The sequence below is a fragment of the Paramisgurnus dabryanus genome, chromosome 11, assembly GCF_030506205.2.
Source record: "Paramisgurnus dabryanus chromosome 11, PD_genome_1.1, whole genome shotgun sequence".
Lineage (NCBI taxonomy): Eukaryota > Metazoa > Chordata > Actinopteri > Cypriniformes > Cobitidae > Paramisgurnus > Paramisgurnus dabryanus.
This window is the reverse complement of record NC_133347.1, coordinates 33,939,492-33,958,810: the sequence shown is the minus strand read 5'-3', so window position 1 is coordinate 33,958,810 and position 19,319 is coordinate 33,939,492. Positions and strand designations below refer to the sequence as shown.

Sequence of the window (19,319 nt, the reverse complement as noted above, 5' to 3'; positions counted from 1 at the left end):
AGTCTCAGGTATTGCCTGTGTGTCACCTGTGTGGTCTGCCTGCCGTGAGACAGAGTGTTTGGTCCTGTGTACATGCCGAGTGTGGAGTTCGAAGATCATAGCGACACGAAGCTTAGTTTCAGATGTGTTTGCAAAGGATCTAAAACCCGCGGTATTCGTGAAGGAGGATCTTAGGGAATGTTTCCGTTGGCTTGGTGGCCCTACGCATGCCTATCTACGGATTCGGGTTAGTTGCCTGGTGATTCTTGACACACACACACACACACACACACACACACACACACATTCCTGTACAACTACCAAAATGAGGACCGGGTAAATTAACCTGCAGTATGAGGACCACCATTTCTGCTTTAATTTGAGATAAACAAATGTTATATTCTAACACTAGGGGTGCCCATGAGCCTAGTTATCACCTCAGATTCTTAATAAAACAAAGGGAAAGAAAAAGTTTTTTACCAGCAGAGCGAGGACATTTTCATGGGGGCGCTATTGAGTTCATTTGTCAATGTATTGTTTGAACTACATTGATTTAGCTTTCAACCATCTATGCCATTTAATGTTTCATCATGCAAGCCACAAACTGGGGTTTTTAAAAAACTAAATATTTTTGGTATTATAATCTGACTACAGTACTAAAATGCAAAGAGTTTCCTGTGCAATTATTAATTATACTAAAGGAACCAAATTTAGCAATTTATATACCCACCATCCCGCAATTCCCAAAAAGCTGCAAGAGAGATACCATCTGCAGTAACCAGATGAACATTTATTTTGTTAACATTTTCAGAAAACAGTAAACGTTACAACAAAATGTTAAAAAAAAAAAAAAAAAGGAAAAGTGAGAAACGGAGAAAGAGAGATTGAGATGAACACCACATTTTGCCTTTAAAATTTTAGTTTTCTTGAAGCAGATCTCCGATTTAGAGTTACAATTGTGTTGTACACAAAATTCTTCACATCCTTCCAAGATCGTTCATTTAGGGCTTCTTCTTCCTCTATGCACTTCATGCATGGCAGTTTTCCAGGAACTCTGCGCTCGGCTATAAACTTGGCCAAGTGTTTGTGTACTGCACTCCTCTCTGCCTCACTCCATGGTCTCTTCACATTTACCTTGGCCGACACTACAAATGGCAATGTAGATTTTGTAACATTAAATCATAAACCATTTACATTTATACTTTTGGCAAAAGCTTTTATCCAAAGTAACTTGCACTGCATTTAACATATACATTATTTGCATTCCCTGGTAATCAAACCCACAATCTTTAGTGTTGCTAAGTTACATGAACAACTAAAAGTATCAATTAAATAAAGTTTTTTTTTTAAACTGCAACTGCTTGCTCACAGGCCATACCTTTGGCACTTTTGGTCTGTCGTCCTATTTTCTTATTTGTTGTGGGTTTTTTCAGCAGGTTTGCTCCTGAACACTCATCTGTAGCAGAAACGCATGAAAAGCTCTTAGTAAAAACATTAGGTATTGTTAACCCTGTGTATTAAAGTGTAAACAGTAAAATGTGACATCAAGCCTTCATGAAACACTATCACACTACTACAAACAAGATTAAAACATTACTTACCATCTACATCTGATTCTGAACTACCATCTTCACGGCATGAATTAAGTCGCTTTTCAAGGAAGGAGAGATCAGCACCTCCATCTAAAAAACAAAGTCACACATAAACCTGTGCCTGTAACAGGAGTTTTGTACGGTCATGCATTACAAGATTTGTTGAGCCACAAACATTTAGACAGTATATAGTTTAAGGGTGGTTGAATACTGTACGGTCTCTGCTGGAATTATAACATTTTTTGCAATCTACATGGAAATTGTAAGAGTCGGTTTACATCAACAGTGTAAAATCCACCTATGGAAAAGGACTTACTAATAACTAAGCACCCACCCACCAGAGGACCTGTATGATGCGAAATCAAACAGCTGCCCACACGACCGTCGGTTTCTTTTGAAACGTTTTTACAGCAAGGTAAAGTTCAATTTCATCCCATTTCATAATTGTTTTATGTAATTGATTTTTGTCTTTATACTAGAAGTGTTCGAATTGTTATAGTTGCCATTTAAAATAAATAACTGTGAATGTGTGTAGATAAATTCTCAGTCTGCGAAAAAAGGGCCAAGATGAGATGATCTTTGATCAAAACCACAAATCAGTATGTGTGGGTTAACAGCTAGCAAATTTTACTGTTTTGTATATTTAACTCATGAAAACCTGCCTTTCAAGACATGCTTGTTGTTTAAAGTATCTCTTTAGATCAGGTCCAAGATTGTGGCATTAAAAAACATTTTACTTCACTTCATGGATTCCAGATGCCTTTGCAATAAAGTATTTTTCCGTGTGTACCTTAACCTTATTTTTTTAAATATAAAGTTTATCTACATTTGTGTTTACAGAAATCATGTACCACAGTGTTGACACTAAAGAAGTGGACGTTGTGCCTGCAGTCTGAGTAAAAAAATATGCGAGTTTAATACATAGATGGTAAATAACTGTGTATAATAAATGTGTATATAATTATGTGTGTGAGCAGTCTGCTCTCCAATCACTCACGATCGGTACATGCAGTGTGCATGATGTCAAACACACCTCTGTTACCTGGGGTCATTCAGGATGCAATGACGCGCAACTGTATGCATTTGTGCTGCACATGTCCAATTGTTATTGAGGCTGTTTACCCCTGGTATTAAGATGCATTTTGCCTGTTCAGATCACAAGTGAACAACGCTATAGACAAGTGTAAACGAGGTCTAAAACTTTTTAACCTCGTCAACTTTTGACCACATTAAGTTGTTGAAAACACATTCGACCTGATTGCTTTGTGGTGTAGATGCTCATGTGGTTAAATGTGCTTGAGCAGCCACAAAAGACTTTTGACTCTCCGCCTATTGATCTAATGTGTAATGTATTGAGCACAATGTTTTTACATAGGATCTGACTTCTAGAGCGAACACACAATATATAGCGCTATCTTAAGGCTTTCATTGATAAAAATGAAGTGGCTGCTGTCTGCCTCTTTCATTTGTTTTAATTTCCGAGCATGTGAAAGTTGTGTGAGCTTATTTCATAAATTTTTCTGAAATATCAGAGAAAGCTCTACATGTACAAAACACTGTGCAGCATGTTTACAAATAATATAAGCAGCAGACTCTAAAATAATATTAGTTCACATCAATTTAAACCTGTCATTTCTCCCACTCACATTTAAACGAAAGCAGAGGGACTCGCCCACAGTCTCCACAGACCATCCCCTCAAAGCAATCAGGACAGAAGCGGTCGAATTTGGACAAAAGAGATCAATTAAAATACCAGGTGTGAACTTGATGTGTCTCTCTCGTCCACCAAAACGCATCTTAATACCAGATGTAAACAGCCCCTTACCATGACACGAAGCTTGGCATTCAGAAGCGAGTGCCTCACCCCCGAATCAAAGTAAACCCTACCCGAGACAACCTCTGCAAAGTGCACCACCTTACGCTTAAGCGTACCACACTCTGGTACAATTCAAAGCAATCACACTAGCAAAACGAACTGTACTTTGGGCTCAAATGTACCTTAGTACCGTATGGTTCACATAATGCGAGTACACCCTAACTCTGCCAAACATACCAGAGTACGATGATGGTCCTCCCACACTCATGATGGTCCCCCCCATACATGTTTTATGATCCGGAAACAAGTATGTTTATGTCATTGTGATGTAAATTGTTTTTGAAGGTCAGAAGATATGCATCCTGTCTCAGCAAAGCCAGTGCAATGAAGTTCACGGTAATTGTTAAGTTTGTAGTTTATTAGACATGTTTGATTTCATGTGGCGTTGCGCAGATCGAGAGTAAAACTCAAGCTTTCGGTCATAGTGTTTAGCAACTGAAAATATACTAAAGTTATACTTAAGCTAAAATTATACTTGGCCTCTAAATGCACACAATAGTGAGTAAAATCTAAAAATGAATTAGACAATGGCTAATATTAGACAATACTTAGTTACCCAGAGTGAAGATTTTGACTTATATCCGAGTGATGTACTTGCATTGTAGAAGGTTGCTAGCCGTGATATTTTATGAAGATGTCAAAGGGAATGACAGGCACTTTTGGTAAAAGGTAAATGCATAGACAAATAAGTTAAAAAAAAAATAAGTTAAAAATATACCATTAGTTTTGAGAAAGTTTTATGAATGTCTTTTACTTTCAGTCTCTGTTTGTTTAATGGTCTGATTAGTTGCTAAATTGAACCATTGAACAAATACCTTGTCGAAAATAACAAATGTTTTGGTTTCCTAGGTAATCTACGTGTTGTTTAATTTGCTTGTTATATAAATAAACTACTTTAAAAAGGACTTTGTTGTTATTTATTCTTAGCAGGGTTTAACAGAAGTTACATTTGGATGCCACTAACAACTATTTTTATAACGACTAATCTATCGATTATTCTAAACAAATAATTTACCATGAAAAAAACAAACTTTCAATCAAACATCCCTAAACCCTAATGTTCTTTTAATGTGGGATACTCTTTTTATATTGTATATAAATACTATTTATTATGTGATTTATATATTTTTTTCACGTTCTGGAAAGGGAAGCACGCTCAATGTGACGCATATAAATTTACCTGCTAACATCAATTGATCCACAACAAGTAAAATTTATTATTCTTGCAACTGTATTTGAAGAACTTATGCAAAGCAGAAATACAAAGATTTAAGCTGCGGTCACACTGGAGACCAGTTCATTATAAAGATCTTTGGCTTCATTCATTTATGCTTTTTAGTAAAGAGAAAGGTCACTCCATAACATAACGCTTTTCTGCTGGTCACATATCTCAATGTGTTATACCCCTGTCTGCCTTGTTGCCCTGATTACTGGATTGTTTACCCGTGTATGACCTTCTGCCTGTTTACTTGGACTTATGTTTGTGGATTGCCCTGATATTAAACTGCATTTGGATGCTCAACCCTTCGTGTCTCTGAGCAGTTTGTTACAGATTTAAATGTCTGTTGTATTGTGTTTACTTAAAAAATAATCAACTTACCCTTTGTTTCCCCACTCTTGGTCTGTCGCCGTCTGTTCTTATTTGGTGTGGGTTTTTTCTTCAGGTTTGCTCCTGAACAATCATCTGTAGCAGAAACGCACGAGAAGCTATTAGTAAAAACATTAGGTATTGTTAACTCTCGTGGTACATGTCTTCAAGATTCAAACATTACTTACCATCTACATCTGAGCCATCAGCTTCATGGCATGATTTAAGTCTCTTTTCAGGGGAGGAGAGATCAGAACCTCCATCTAAAAAACAAAGTGTAACTGTGAGCTTCATATTATTGTGAGTGTAACTTCACATAAATAAACGAACACCATTACAGTTTTGAATGTTGTTTTACTTTTATTTATATGACCATAATTTAAGGTAATTTAAGGTAATGCAAGATGCAAGATCATCACGCGTATCATTCCATCACTGGCCGGGTTTACGCAGGGCAGCGATAAAGAGATATTAAACTTTAAACATTTAAAATTTTACTTTAGGGTTTTTTTGGACATCCCTTTGGAATCACTGCCATCATATCATCAATTTATCAGGTAATTATAAATATAAGCGCAGCGCTTATGAGTGTTCAAACACTGCTGAACCCTCAGCTGTCAATCTGCCGACCCTCACAAAGTTTTACATTAAATGATAATATATTTGTCCAATCATTGCCCTGTGCTTATTTCTGTCAATGTTCTGCATGATGATCTTTAAAAGTTTCTACTTCTTACTTCACGATTTGCGGTGCGGCCAGTCGCAGTCTTTGTCAAATGGGCGGGTATGAAATAAATTGATGCTGATGTCGGATAACAGGTCAAGTGTTATTTTAATCGCGCAGATGCGGGTTATCAAACAGGGCTGTGCATGCCTCGTATAAGGAAAATGGAATGACAACATGAAAATTATAAAATAGCCTACATGTTTATATTCTGTATTAAACCACCATGGGCGCTAAACTAGCGGTCTTAAAGGGACAGTTCACCCAAAAATGAAAATTCTGTCATCATTAACTCTCCCTCATTTTGTTACAAACCTGCAAAATGTCTTTGTTCTGATGAACACGAAGCAAGATATTTTGAGGAATGTTAATAACCAAACCAAGCATGAGTCCCATTCACTTCTATAGTAGGAAAAAATTATACTATGAAAGTGAATGGGGCTCATGAATGATTTGGTTACAAACATTCCTAAAAATACTTTCATTCAGGTTCGCCAGAACAAAGACATTTATACAGGTTTGTAACAACATGAGAGTGAGTAAATTATGACAGAACTTTCATTTTTGGGTGAACTACAAATCCGATGCGGTCAAAAATTTGGGTGCACCTAACTTTTGTGCTGGTGCACCTAAGAAAAAATGTTAGGCGCACCAGTGCAACCAGTGCAAAAATTTTGTGTAAAGCCCTGATCATGTCATAAAAAACAACTTACACTTTGTTTCCCCACTCGCGGTCTGCCGTCGTCTGTTCTTATTTGGTGTGGGTTTTTTCTTCAGGTTTGCTCCTGAACAATCATCTGTAGCAGAAACGCACGAGAAGCTATTAGTAAAAACATTAGGTATTGTTAACTCTCGTGGTACATGTCTTCAAGATTCAAACATTACTTACCATCTACATCTGAACCATCAGCTTCACGGCATGATTGACGTGTCTTTTCAGGAGATGAGAGATCAAAACCTCCATCTAAAAAACAAAAAGTGTAACTGTGAGCTTCATACATTATAACAGGATCAGGTGTTTTATTAACTGAGCTTGACACAAAACAGAGATTTGAATCATATCATAAAAAACAACTTACACTTTGTTTCCACACTCTTGGTCTGTCGTCGTCTTTTCTTATTTGGTGTGGGTTTTTTCTTCAGGTTTGCTCCTGAACAATCATCTGTAGCAGAAACGCATGAAAAGCTATTAGTGAAAACATTAGGTACTGTTAACTCTCGTGGTACATCAAACTTTACTTACCATCTACATCTGAATCATCAGCTTCATGGCATGATTGACGTGTCTTTTCAGGAGATGAGAGATCAAAACCTCCATCTAAAAAACAAAAAGTGTAACTGTGAGCTTCATACATTATAACAGGATCAGGTGTTTTATTAACTGAGCTTGACACAAAACAGAGATTTGAATCATATCATAAAAAACAACTTACCCTTTGTTTCCTCACTCTTGGTCTGTCGCCGTCTTTTCTTATTTGGTGTGGGTTTTTTCTTCAGGTTTGCTCCTGAACAATCATCTGTAGCAGAAACGCACGAGAAGCTATTAGTAAAAACATTAGGTATTGTTAACTCTCGTGGTACATGTCTTCAAGATTCAAACTTTACTTACCATCTACATCTGAATCATCAGCTTCATGGCATGATTGACGTGTCTTTTCAGGAGATGAGAGATCAAAACCTCCATCTAAAAAACAAAAAGTGTAACTGTGAGCTTCATACATTATAACAGGATCAGGTGTTTTATTAACTGAGCTTGACACAAAACAGATTTGAATCATGTCATAAAAAAATACCCTTTGTTTCCTCACTCTTGGTCTGTCGTCGTCTTTTCTTATTTGGTGTGGGTTTTTTCTTCAGGTTTGCTCCTGAACAATCATCTGTAGCAGAAACGCATGAGAAGCTATTAGTAAAAACATTAGGTATTGTTAACTCTCGTGGTACATGTCTTCAAGATTCAAACATTACTTACCATCTACATCTGAACCATCAGCTTCACGGCATGATTGACGTGTCTTTTCAGGTGAGGAGAGATCAGAAACTCCATCTAAAAAACAAAAAGTCCTTTGCATATAAACTCTTTACTGAGATAATTACGTTTCAGGTGCTTCTAACACCAATGTCCTAACTACATGCACCACGGCGACATCCGATAAAAGGTATGTTTTCCATGATAATCAGAGTTTTGTCCTAACCAACCACAACGTGACACCACAATTACTCTATTTTAGAAACGGTCTGACATGTCATGGCTGACAGCACCACCTATACAGAGATCTTATTTGATGAAAGCTATGCGCATTATGAATATTATGTCTCTCCTCTTTCATGTTTGTAGATGTTTGATTCAAAAGCAGAAATAAATAACAAATCCCTAAAGTTGCACAGGGGAAAGCACCAAGAAGCGTAGGAATGTGTCTGTGTATGTGTGCATGCTCTTCAGCTGCAGTGTGATAGGGCAGCACACAAACAGAGCAAACTGTTATGATGTGGCACGCCCCTGTTTAAGCCCGATTTATAGTCGTGCATAGGTTCTACGAGCGTAGCTTTGCGTAGCCTGACACGCACCTCACAAAAATTTTAATAGGGCGTCAGATCTACGCGGACCACAAGCGCTGTGATTGGTCCACCAGAACACCTCCCGTCAGGTAAAAAAAACTGCGTCATAGGTATTTCCGTTTGTGATGGTGAAAACAAGATGAGCCAAGTTGAGGAGTGATTTAACTCAAACTGCATCAAAAGTCGCTGTTTATTTACTTCCATCATTGCTGGAATTCTCAAATTATACACAACAAGTTGCTGTTTCTTCTTCGTTTGTGGGTTAACTTGCTAAGCTTCTCCTTTTTTGACGTTTGCGCTGCTGCTGTCGTGACACGCATGGTTACTGCCTACCAGCGGTCTGTGCGTGTGTTTGCATGACGATGCAAAAGTATAAATGAAAACCGACGCGGAACCTACGCCGTCGCGGCTATGCCATAGGACCTACGCACGACTATAACGAGCCCTTTAGTCCTGTTCAGTATGGACAGACAAACTGCCTGTCGCTGGAATCATATCGCTTCACATGTAGTTAGGACACGGTCTTAGTTAGGGTGACCATATGTGCCATTTTCCCAGGATGTGTTCTCGATGACGTATGCGTTCGACAAATTATACTTCCAGAAGATGCACCCGAAATCCTGGCCAAGACACGTCCTGGGGAAAATGGCACGTATGGTCCCCTAGTGTTAGTGCCAAAAAATTTGAAACTTAAAAACTTACCCTCAGCCAGCTTTACTCTCTTTCTCTTTGTTCTCGGTGAGACACCCACAGAATTCAGTGTGGGACCTTCACCTGAAACAGATAACAACATTAAAATTTTATAGAAATATACTTTTACATGGACTACTTCTAAATTAAAATAATTACATTGGTAGTATACAGTAAATGATAAATCTGCTATCAGTTGTCCAATAAAGTCAATGATTAGCTCTTAAAAATTACCCTAGTGGGTAAACCACAGGCAGTTAAAAGATGTGTGGCTACACAATAAAAATGCATTGGAGATAAAACTGCAAACGTACCACAGGCCGGTGCAAGTGTATTAAGGTTCTTCCCCCTTAAAGTCTGAGTGCCTTGCTCCATTGCAAACAGAAGCTTACTTATTTTGGCAATTTGAAATGTTTTGTCCGTTTGCCTATAAAAGTCACGGTGAACTCTGATATCATGTCCCATGAACCTTGCAACTTGCTCCAGTTCTTGTTCACTAAGGTCCAAGAGTTGGCAGAGTGTGGCAACTTGCTTTCTTAATTTAGTTGACCTCAAGAGTTCAGGGTTTTCTGCTTTGCTTTTTTTTGCATATTTCCGCAGACAGTCACATCCGCGTATGTTTGTCATCACACCGGGTCTTGCAAAGAGATAGGGATTTTCAGCAGGTACACCAGCTTCCACTCGCTTTTGAACCAACAAATCAATTGATGCCTTCATTCTCTTTGTCAAGAAAACTGGAACTTTCTTTCCTCGTTTTCCTCTGATTTCTATGCGAGTTAATAACTTGCTGAGCTGCTTTTCCAATGGTGACAAGGTTTTATAAATGTCCTCGTTTATGGCACTTGTGCTTGCTTTCATGTAAACGTCAAGAGTAAGGCGTGATGCTTCCCCTTCACGCCGCTTGTTGAAGATAATGACCTGTGCTAGAACGGACTCGTTTAATGTTTTGTATGCATGTAAATCCATTTGTTCTGTCAATTCATTTCTTGCTTCATCTTCTACCATCCTGAGATGGTCTCTTAAAGCAATAACATTTTTTGTGAGGGGGATGTCATCATCTTTATTCCATCTTTTTTCCTGTATGGTTTGGTGAGCTGTGACAGAAACACTGTTTCTCCAGTTTTTCTCCAGAAGTTCCAAAAACTTTTTAGCTTTCTTTTCTGCAAGATCATCTTCATTCATTAGAGTCTGTCCTATTAGGACCTCCACAGCCCCTTTAAGACAGAATCCAATTTTGACTGCTGTTGAAGGTTTTCCAAACTCATTTTTGCCTGGACTAAACTGAGTTAGACACTTGGCAACACTGACAACAAGCTGATATTTTGATGGCACACACAAATCTTCAAGATAATTGACTGTCTTGTCCATGTCCTTAGCCACTAACATGAATCGGCCAAGCTCTCTCATTCTTTGTGCAATGTACTGGTGCCTGGACTTCACTCGACCATGTTTTGCGTACAGTGATTCACCATAGTTGCAAATTAAACTATCACTCCTGATATGAAACGAAACATCATCTTGTCTCATTTGGTTAATGATGCTCTGACAGCCATCTGAGGAAGCTGCAATAGGAAGCAGGGATGCGGCACGACTTTGTATTCTACTTCGTCTATTCTTTGTTTTTTCATCGGTCACACAAGATTTTCTTGTTCTGCATGATGATTGATGTCTCCAAAGGTCTTTTCTCTTAAACATTCCAAAACAGTATGGGCAAGGCAAATAATCCTTAACCGAGGCTTTATCAGATGGCTGCTTCCACGTCACTATTTGTCCTCTGCCTTTTTCCAGAACTTTGGAATTATGTTTAAAGTCTCCTTTGTTGCGGAGCTGTTCTAAAAGACTTTTTCTTTGTTTTGATCCTAATGAAAAGCTGAAGGCATATGCCACATCTTTGACATCCATGTGTTTTCTCTCTAAATGTCTTGAAATCTTTAACTGAGATTTCCCACAGTAGAGGCAATAATGTCTTTTGTCCCAAGCTCTTTTCTTGTCTTCCCGCCTTGTGCAAATTTTTAGGGTCACATTTAATTTGGATGTATCTGTCTTTTTTATCTTGTGTAGTTTATGGTGTTTTTTTCCATACGTTCTTGTGTTTTCAGTTTTTTTGATGGCACAGTCGCTAGAATTTGTGTCGGAACATTCAAGTATTTCACTGGACATCATTGGTTTCTTCCACGATGAACCTTTGTCTGGGCTCAAATCACTGGACGATGAACTCTGACCTGGTTTGTAATCTGGGTCTAGTCCTGCACAACTGGATAACTCTGATTCTGATGAATCACTATCCTCCTGCTCCTCAGAAATAGCATCCAGCTACAAATTAAAAGTATTATTATTATTATCAGAAAAAAAGCAGAGAGTTGGCTCCTAGTTATATCTATTAAATCATTTAAAATCTTTCACATTATTACATAAAGAACTTTTAATGGTATAATCGTTATGATCAGAATGTCAAATTGAAATCGCAGGGTTCATGAGTTAATAACAAATGCTTACAATTTAATCGTAAAATGAATTTAAAGTACGTTTAAAAAAAAAAAGAGGAAAAAAACTGGCAACACTTTATAATAAGACTATATTTCTTAACAATTAGTTAATGCATTAGATAGCATGAACTAACAATGAACAATATTTCTACAGCATATATTAATCTTTGTTCATGTTAATTTCAGCATTTGTTAATGCATTTATAAAATCAAGCGTTATAACTTTTAACATTAATTAATGCACCATGAACTAACATGAATAACTAACATTAACAAGACTTAATACATCTTGAAAAACTATATTGTTCATTGTTTATTGATGTTAGTTACTGCATTTACTAATGTTTACTAATACTACCTTATTGTAAAGTGTTACGAAAAACTTACTAAGATTTGTATAATTGAATGTCATGTAACCATTATGCAATACTACAGTACATCATAAAACCGAGAATTCATGCGACAGACATCACTTCGCCCAAGAAGCAGTGCTTCACATTCTGAGAATATAGTTCCCAGTATGTATACTGTTAAAAGATGGCTTATATGACCTTGTTATTTGTACACGGTGTCATTTGTATAGTCACAACACATAAATAGGAAAATGTTGGCGTTATTTTGTCACTTATTTGGAGCAGTATGCTAGCTGGAGCCATTCAATTCCAGTCTTTGTGCTAAACTAAGCTAGCAGGGGCATGCGTCAGACAGAGTTACAGCATGCACGGAGATGAAAAAGGTATGTATGGACTTATTTAACTCTGGGGGATACGGTGAATAAGCTAAATTCCCAAAATGTGAGCGTGTTCCTTTAAAAACGTCATGTGTCTTTACGGGATCTTTGCTGTATCTGTGTGAATGCAAGCACAGATTCCGAGAAGTCATTGACAGTGTGAATGAAGATCAAACTATTCCAGACAAAACCAGGATGCATTTTCTGTAATGTCTGTGTAAAAAAGGGCTGAATAAACTTAAATACGGAAGAAAAATTAATGTTTTTAAAACATGCAAATGAGATAAAATATTTACTGGAAAATCACAGGGAAATTCTTAAGTAAATAATTTAGGTCAAAGGTGTTCAGCTGACAAAAGTCTGAAAACCAGTGGTGGCCGGTGACTTATTTTTCGAGGCCAAATGATATAAAGCTCGTCACAACATGTATGTAACCTGTTATGTGTGTGGTTCATCATTTTAAAAATATGTGTTCGGCACGTCATGTAAACTGTGCATCACGTCATGTCAAAATATGAGCCTGCTGCAGATGCTTCAAAGGGGTTTATGATAAGAGAGACGCTCACATTTGCCAGATACTCGCTTAATCTTATGTGTAATCAAAGTTAGGGTTAAGTTGGTGTCGTACGAGTATTTTGTGAACATTCTTTTATCATTCGATGCGTGTGCACCAAGCACGTATTTTAAAAAGAGGCAAGATGCACATGGTTCACACAAACAAATATTTTGACATGACGAGCAACACACGACACTGCGAACACATTATGAATTACGCACCTCAGAAGAGAAGTCATCAGCAGCCACTGTTAAAAAAACCCAGTGCTATAGCATAGAGCCAATGGAAGTGTCCAGATACTTGATGTTTAATATGTGGAACATACCTAAAAACACAATTAGACTGAACCACAGTCTCTATAAATAGCAATGCTGACATTGCGGGCACGCGTGTCAAAATTGAGGCATAAAATCTGTTTCCGCCACACAGGACTTTTACAATGCATCTCATGCAATATCCACCCCTCGCCGCATGGTTGTTGTATGTTTTTACTAAATACAACAATAAATACGTCAAGTCTGACCACCAAAAGCGTTTGATATTTTGAACTTTCAACCCAGAGGTGTTGGTTTTTAGTTCAAAGCAACTGTTTGAAAATGTGTGACACTTTCAATCATTCCGTGTGCTTCCACTAAACTCTGGACACTAATGAAAGCTAGGTGGACATGAAATTATATATATATGTATGTTTGTTTTTATATGTATGCATTTATATGTATGCATATAAATAAAAATTATATATATATATTTGAAGAGTTTGGTTACAAAACGCAATAAATCTATTTTGACAAATTTTGGTAAAAACGTGTTTTCTATACCAAGAAAGTGTCAAGATGAAAACCACTATTTTCTGTTACAAACTTTCACATAGCATCTTTAGGTTATAAAAACATTAAAATTTCAAATCCATAACTTGATTTTCAAAGATTTATTATAAAAACGGATTATTTTTTCCACAAAATGCAATAAATCCATGACAAGTTTTTATTCAAAATGCTATAAATCTATTGAATCAATCGCCTATATAAATGTGCATTCATCTTCGCCATGTTATATTCATTTAGTTGACTAGTTGTACACACTGATTTAAAAAATAAACATTAATGTCATTAATCAAAACACTTACTTTGTGATATTAAGAACACTGTCATTGCTGCGGTTATACTTGACGTCTTCGCTTAACGTTTTTCACAGCGATCAGCTGTAATGTTTTGGTCCTGCTCGATTTTCGTGGACTTTGAGTAAAATTATGGAAAGTCTTTCATAAGATCCCCTGGGGTCAATGTGTTAGCATGACAGAAACTTGATGCTGTCGGTCCGGGCAAACAAGCGATCGTCTCCCAAAGTGCCTCTTGTGTAAATTATTAGATGTTGATGACTTACGTTTCCATCACAGGTTATCAATGCTATTAAAGTATTATTTTGTTTTTGTTTGTTTGTTGATACAAAGTAGATGAGGAAAACTAGGACTCCGTGTACTCAGCATGCCGCCATTGTTTGTTTACATTGCGTGAATGGTGCGCTGTAATCTGTGGAGTGGATTTATGGCATTCTGTAAAAAAGGAGGAGTGGCGTTTATTGCGTTTTGGGAAAAAAGGGAGAAAAGATGACAGAATAACACGGCGGATATTGGATTTTGCGTAAAATTAAGAATTTACTTTTTAATACTGACCTGATATAATACTGGTTCTGGCAGTAACTCATTTTTTTCAAAAATGGCGTCGTTTATTGCGTTTTGGAACCAAACTCTTTATTTATATGTATGCATTTATATGTATGCATATAAATAAAAATTATAATATATATATATATATATATATATATATGCTATATGGTGTCATCATTGGAAGCAGTGACCCCCGCAACTCCTTCTCGTACTTTTGAGTGACTGACAGCTCTGTGCAAACACTTTAAAGTCACAACCAGATTCATCGAAACAAATAACGCAATTTAACGCGAGGTACAGAGGAGCGATTTAAATCCGATCAAGCATTACGTTATCCTCGCCGAGCGCAGCTCGTGGTTGCTAAGAAACACGCCACGGGAGCGCGCTTTGGAAGAAAGAAGGGCTTTGATCCGCGTTTAGCACGTGTTTTAAAACGTGACACGCGAACGGCCACGGAACGCTGTAATGTAACATTACGAAATACACATTTCCTCCTTAAATTAATTGACAAATGCAACTTTTTAAAAGATTTTAATAAAAGCACATACCTGTGTTGAACGCTCTCCCATTGTTTCCTGGACACCAAGATTGAAAATGTATATCAGCATAACACATATTTAACATATCAAAATGTTAAGACTGCACAAATACAACCAAATGAATGCATCCTAATTTATCTTAATCTATGATCACATGACTCTTAAAGTGAGGCCTACAGGCTGTACTGATGTTACAATCTATGGTCTTAAGTTCTGATTCAATTTTAAAACATTAAACAAGGGTTAAAACATTGAGATGTTTTACAAAAACGACACAGTGTAATGTTAGTCTGTGAATTGATATGCATTATGCTTTCTGGACAATTAAGACAATTAAAACAAAAACATGCATTTAAATAAATATGAAGAAAAATAATAATGTTAGGAACACTTACCTGACGAAGAAAAGTTTGTTCATAACGGCTTGCGCATTTATTGTGATGCTGTCTAAGTCTCTCCAATCTTCTCTGAAATCGCTCCATCAACCATGAGTTATAAACAAACGCTGATGAGCAGTGAAGTGAAATGGGGGATGGGGAAACAGTGTAGCGCTGGTCTGGGGAGTGGGGGTTGGGCGACGCAAACACGTGCAGTGTAGCACTGGTCTGGGGCATTGGGGGGATGGGCGTTTACTTTGTATCACAATTTCACATGGAAGAATCTTGACTTTTTCAGCATTAATAAGAATATATGATATTTTAACACTGTATTCATTTTGTTTAAGGCCTGCATTAAAACTTTTATTAAAGTAAATTTACAAAAGCAGTACCATTAAGCATTATATGCAAAAATTTAGTGATTATAATCCAGTATGTAAATGATGCATTGATTAAACAATTCTTTAAATTGGAATTATATGAGAAAATGAAGACTAAACTAAACTTCTATTAAATTAGTATGTCTACACTGTATTTAATGTACTTAACTGGCTCACAGAGGTACAGAGTTATTAGTTTGTGAGCTGAAGTTATATGGATGTACATTTACTTTAATGTGTGGCTCCAAACAGTTGTGTAGTGCAAGGTATACAGAATATACCCACTTTATTAGATGGCATGGGGTAAACCCACTTTTAAATTCCAAATATTAAGGAATAATATTAATTTCATAATGATCCTTACGCTGAGAAGTCAAGCAGCTGTAGTAAAGCGACAATACTGATTCCATTTTGGAGTTAACCAAATATGCAAGATTAATCAAACATGTCACTGTTTATAACACAGGGCATTCAACCTTAGTTTGGCCACTATGTACTGTGTCTTAAGAACTAGTCTGATCAACTAGGGCTAATCAGTACATTTTGGATTGAAATGAGATCAGTCTACGTTCAATCGTAACTGACTTAAAACAGTTAAAAACAGTTTTGAAGAAAATAGATTACTAACTTGTATGACTAGTCTAAACAGTTTATGCAGTCGACCACAGGACATACTGTGTGAGTGACTGGAAGATAGCATTGTGCTATCAGCACTATAAGATAGGGTATCTAATTTTAAAAAATGCTAACAGTAGCCCAATAGCAATGAAATCACGATGCCACTCTCCATTCAAATCGCCATTCAAAGTCGCGCCTCTTTCCAAACACATGAACATGCACAGATCAGACGGTTACATCTCATGTCTCGTTCACCAGTGAGAAAACTTTGCAGTACAAAGTGAATAACATTACCAAAATAACCAACATAAACAACTGTTTTACATCAGAATTAGTTAAAGCACACTTTCGGCTGTGTAGACGTAGTAACATAACTATATCGTTATGCTAATCCGTAAACGAACACAAATTTCATAAGCAACACAATGTTTCATCAAAGTAGAATATCTGAATCCATCTCAATACAAACATATCGCGTACCTACCTTACCAAAATAAACTTTTAGACCCTTTGCCTCCTGCAGCTGTTTGGATCTCGTGGTAAAGCAGTAAAGTTGCCGATGTTCATTTGTGTTTTTGCTCTTTGCTGATCCAGACAGTTTTTGCTGTTGTTGTTATAAAAGATGTCTTTCGTTTTGTGGCTCCTGTGCAGGTTGTCAATTCAGCAGAAAAGTTTATCATTATCCCTCTGTTTACAGACAGGAGATGAGCGCACGTGAACGCACCGATGATGTATGGTGTCTGCGTGAACAAGCTGCGCGGTGACATTCAAATTATGCTTACGGATGAGGGACAAAAAAGGCAACGTCCGTTCGAACCGAGATCTATGATTGGTTTAAAATTTTTTGGTCCTACACCTTTCACAGATGACATACATTTCAACAAATACAATCAAACAACTTAACATAGTGATTGCTATCAGGATGTGAGGAAACTTTCAATCAGCATAACTAAAAGTGTTTTTGGATCAAATCAGATACCCTGCCTTTAACCAAATAGCTGTCTCCCTCCAAGTGACCATGTCTGTGTGGCCAGGTTATACAACATCTGACTTCAGTAAAACTCCATCAACCTCCAAAATAGACAGCATAACACTAGTGATGACAATAGAATAAATTATATGAAAAATAATAAAGTATACATGGAAAATGAACAGTCACCTCCATAAGTATTGAAACAGAAGCAGGTTTTGTGTTATTTAAGCTGTTTATCAAAATTTATTCCAGTTAAAGTCATATAGTAAATATAGGCTTAAAGTGCACACATCCAGTTTGGATGAAAAGTTTAGGCAGTTTAAAATGTGAGAGTAAAATAAGATCATCCACCACTGTTATCCTATATAGATGTACAGGATTTTTATGTTGCTAAGCTCACCATTGTGTTTTTTAGTTAGAATGTTGATCTGTTCACTCTTAAGGTTCCTGCCATCTCTCTGATGGATTTGTTGTGTTTTGATATATATCTAAAAGGGGCAGTTACATTAAATGGCTGCTATTCCCCTGCTGAAAAAAAACAGCATCAAACCAGCATGGACCAGCATGGGAATTATGCTGGTCTATGCTGGTTTAGCTGGTGTTCACTAGCACAGTGGTTCTTAATGTTATTCCTGGAGGCCCACTGCCCTGCACATTTTGTATGTCTCTTTTGTCTGACAGACTCAGTTCAGTTCATGGAGATCTCTTCTAATGAGCTGATGATTTGAATCAGGTGTGTTAAATAAGGGAGACATAAAATGTGCAGGGCAGTGGGCCTCCAGGAATAACGTTAAGAACCACTGCACTAGGAAATAAACACCAAAACACAACATATGCTGGTCTTGCTGGTATGCTGTTTTTTTAGCAGGGTCCTAAACTATTTAGACAATCTGGATCAGACAATCAGATGCCCTCTGAGTAAAGCTGAGAGTGTGCACTATTAACTATGTAACACAAAATGTGCTTCTGTTCCAATATTTATGAAGGTGACTACATGTAAGGGTCAAAGATCACATAAAGTTGAAATTTGGTATCATAGTAGCACCAGACCCCGAGCCTAACCCTCATTTGACTTGACATTGTTCATTTAAGAGCATCTCTGTGGCTATTAGACACAGATGCATATAAAGGCCGTATTCCTGCATAAAAACTAGAAAACTCCTTATTTTAGAGACTTTGTATGACATCTTTGTATGACACTCAGGGGATGCTGCAAAACCACCATGTGAAGTGTGGGGCTGGTCAGATCTGTCTAGAACAATATATTAATGACACAGCAAATTAAAAGGAAATAGTTAACCTCAGGTTATTCTAAACCCCGGGTTAACTGAATCCTGACATATCTGTTTCACGTTTCACACTGTGCATTCCTAAACCCTATCCTGACATATCTGTTTCACGTTTCACACTGTGCATTCCTAAACCCTAGGTCATGTAATTATCAAGCAACCCTGAACACCTTGATTAGCTGCTTCAGCTGTGTTTAATTGGGCTCATAACATTCTAACCCTGCTCCTGAGCATTTTACCCTGGGTTAATTTTAGGGAAAACCCCGCTTCTAAATTACAAGTGTGAAATGCTTCTTAACCTATGGTAAAAAGCAGGGTTTATAACAAAGATAACAGTAACTTACTTGTGCAGTGTTATGTGTAATGAGCATGCATGACACAGATACGGACGTGTTTACCTCTCACACTGTTTACAGACGTTTATCAATACATGCACAATGTAAGCACACCTGAAGCGTCGCTTATAGACCTTTCAGCTGCAATAACACAAACAAACGGATTTTGTGGCCCAAACTAATGCTGCGTTCCAGGCAACCTGTAACCCGTAACTCACGACTTCAAAACCATGACTCACGACTCTGAACTGGGAGTACATCGATCTAGTACGAGTTCACGGGTGGGAAGTCACGGGTTTGACTGCCGTTCCAGTGCACTTTCACCGGTAGAAGGTTGTAAAAACACGAGTTACAGGCTGCCTGGA

The 19,319-nt window shown here is 37.3% G+C and overlaps 1 protein-coding gene across 6 annotated transcripts; it reads right to left on the bottom strand.

Moving 5' to 3' along the window:
* Positions 1–282: 282 nt before the first annotated feature.
* Positions 283–15,611, bottom strand: LOC135753286 (uncharacterized). Of its 6 annotated transcripts, XM_065271320.2 has the most exons (17): positions 15,378–15,611; positions 14,992–15,018; positions 9,320–11,318; positions 9,018–9,089; positions 7,729–7,803; positions 7,553–7,636; positions 7,369–7,443; positions 7,193–7,276; positions 7,003–7,077; positions 6,839–6,922; positions 6,649–6,723; positions 6,473–6,556; positions 5,224–5,298; positions 5,048–5,131; positions 1,581–1,661; positions 1,358–1,435; positions 283–1,124 (listed from the first exon to the last, which is right to left on the bottom strand). In XM_065271320.2, the coding sequence occupies exons 1-17, from the start codon at positions 15,594–15,596 to the stop codon at positions 889–891; spliced, it is 3,507 nt and encodes a 1,168-aa protein (XP_065127392.1). In that variant the 5' UTR covers positions 15,597–15,611; the 3' UTR covers positions 283–888. The 6 variants fall into 6 exon arrangements, with proteins under 6 accessions (XP_065127392.1, XP_073672381.1, XP_065127394.1 ...); XM_065271323.2 differs by lacking the exons at positions 14,992–15,018; positions 15,378–15,611 and adding an exon at positions 13,904–14,298 and having other exon boundaries at positions 286–1,124; XM_073816280.1 differs by lacking the exons at positions 6,473–6,556; positions 6,649–6,723.
* Between the last annotated feature and the right edge of the window lie 3,708 nt (positions 15,612–19,319).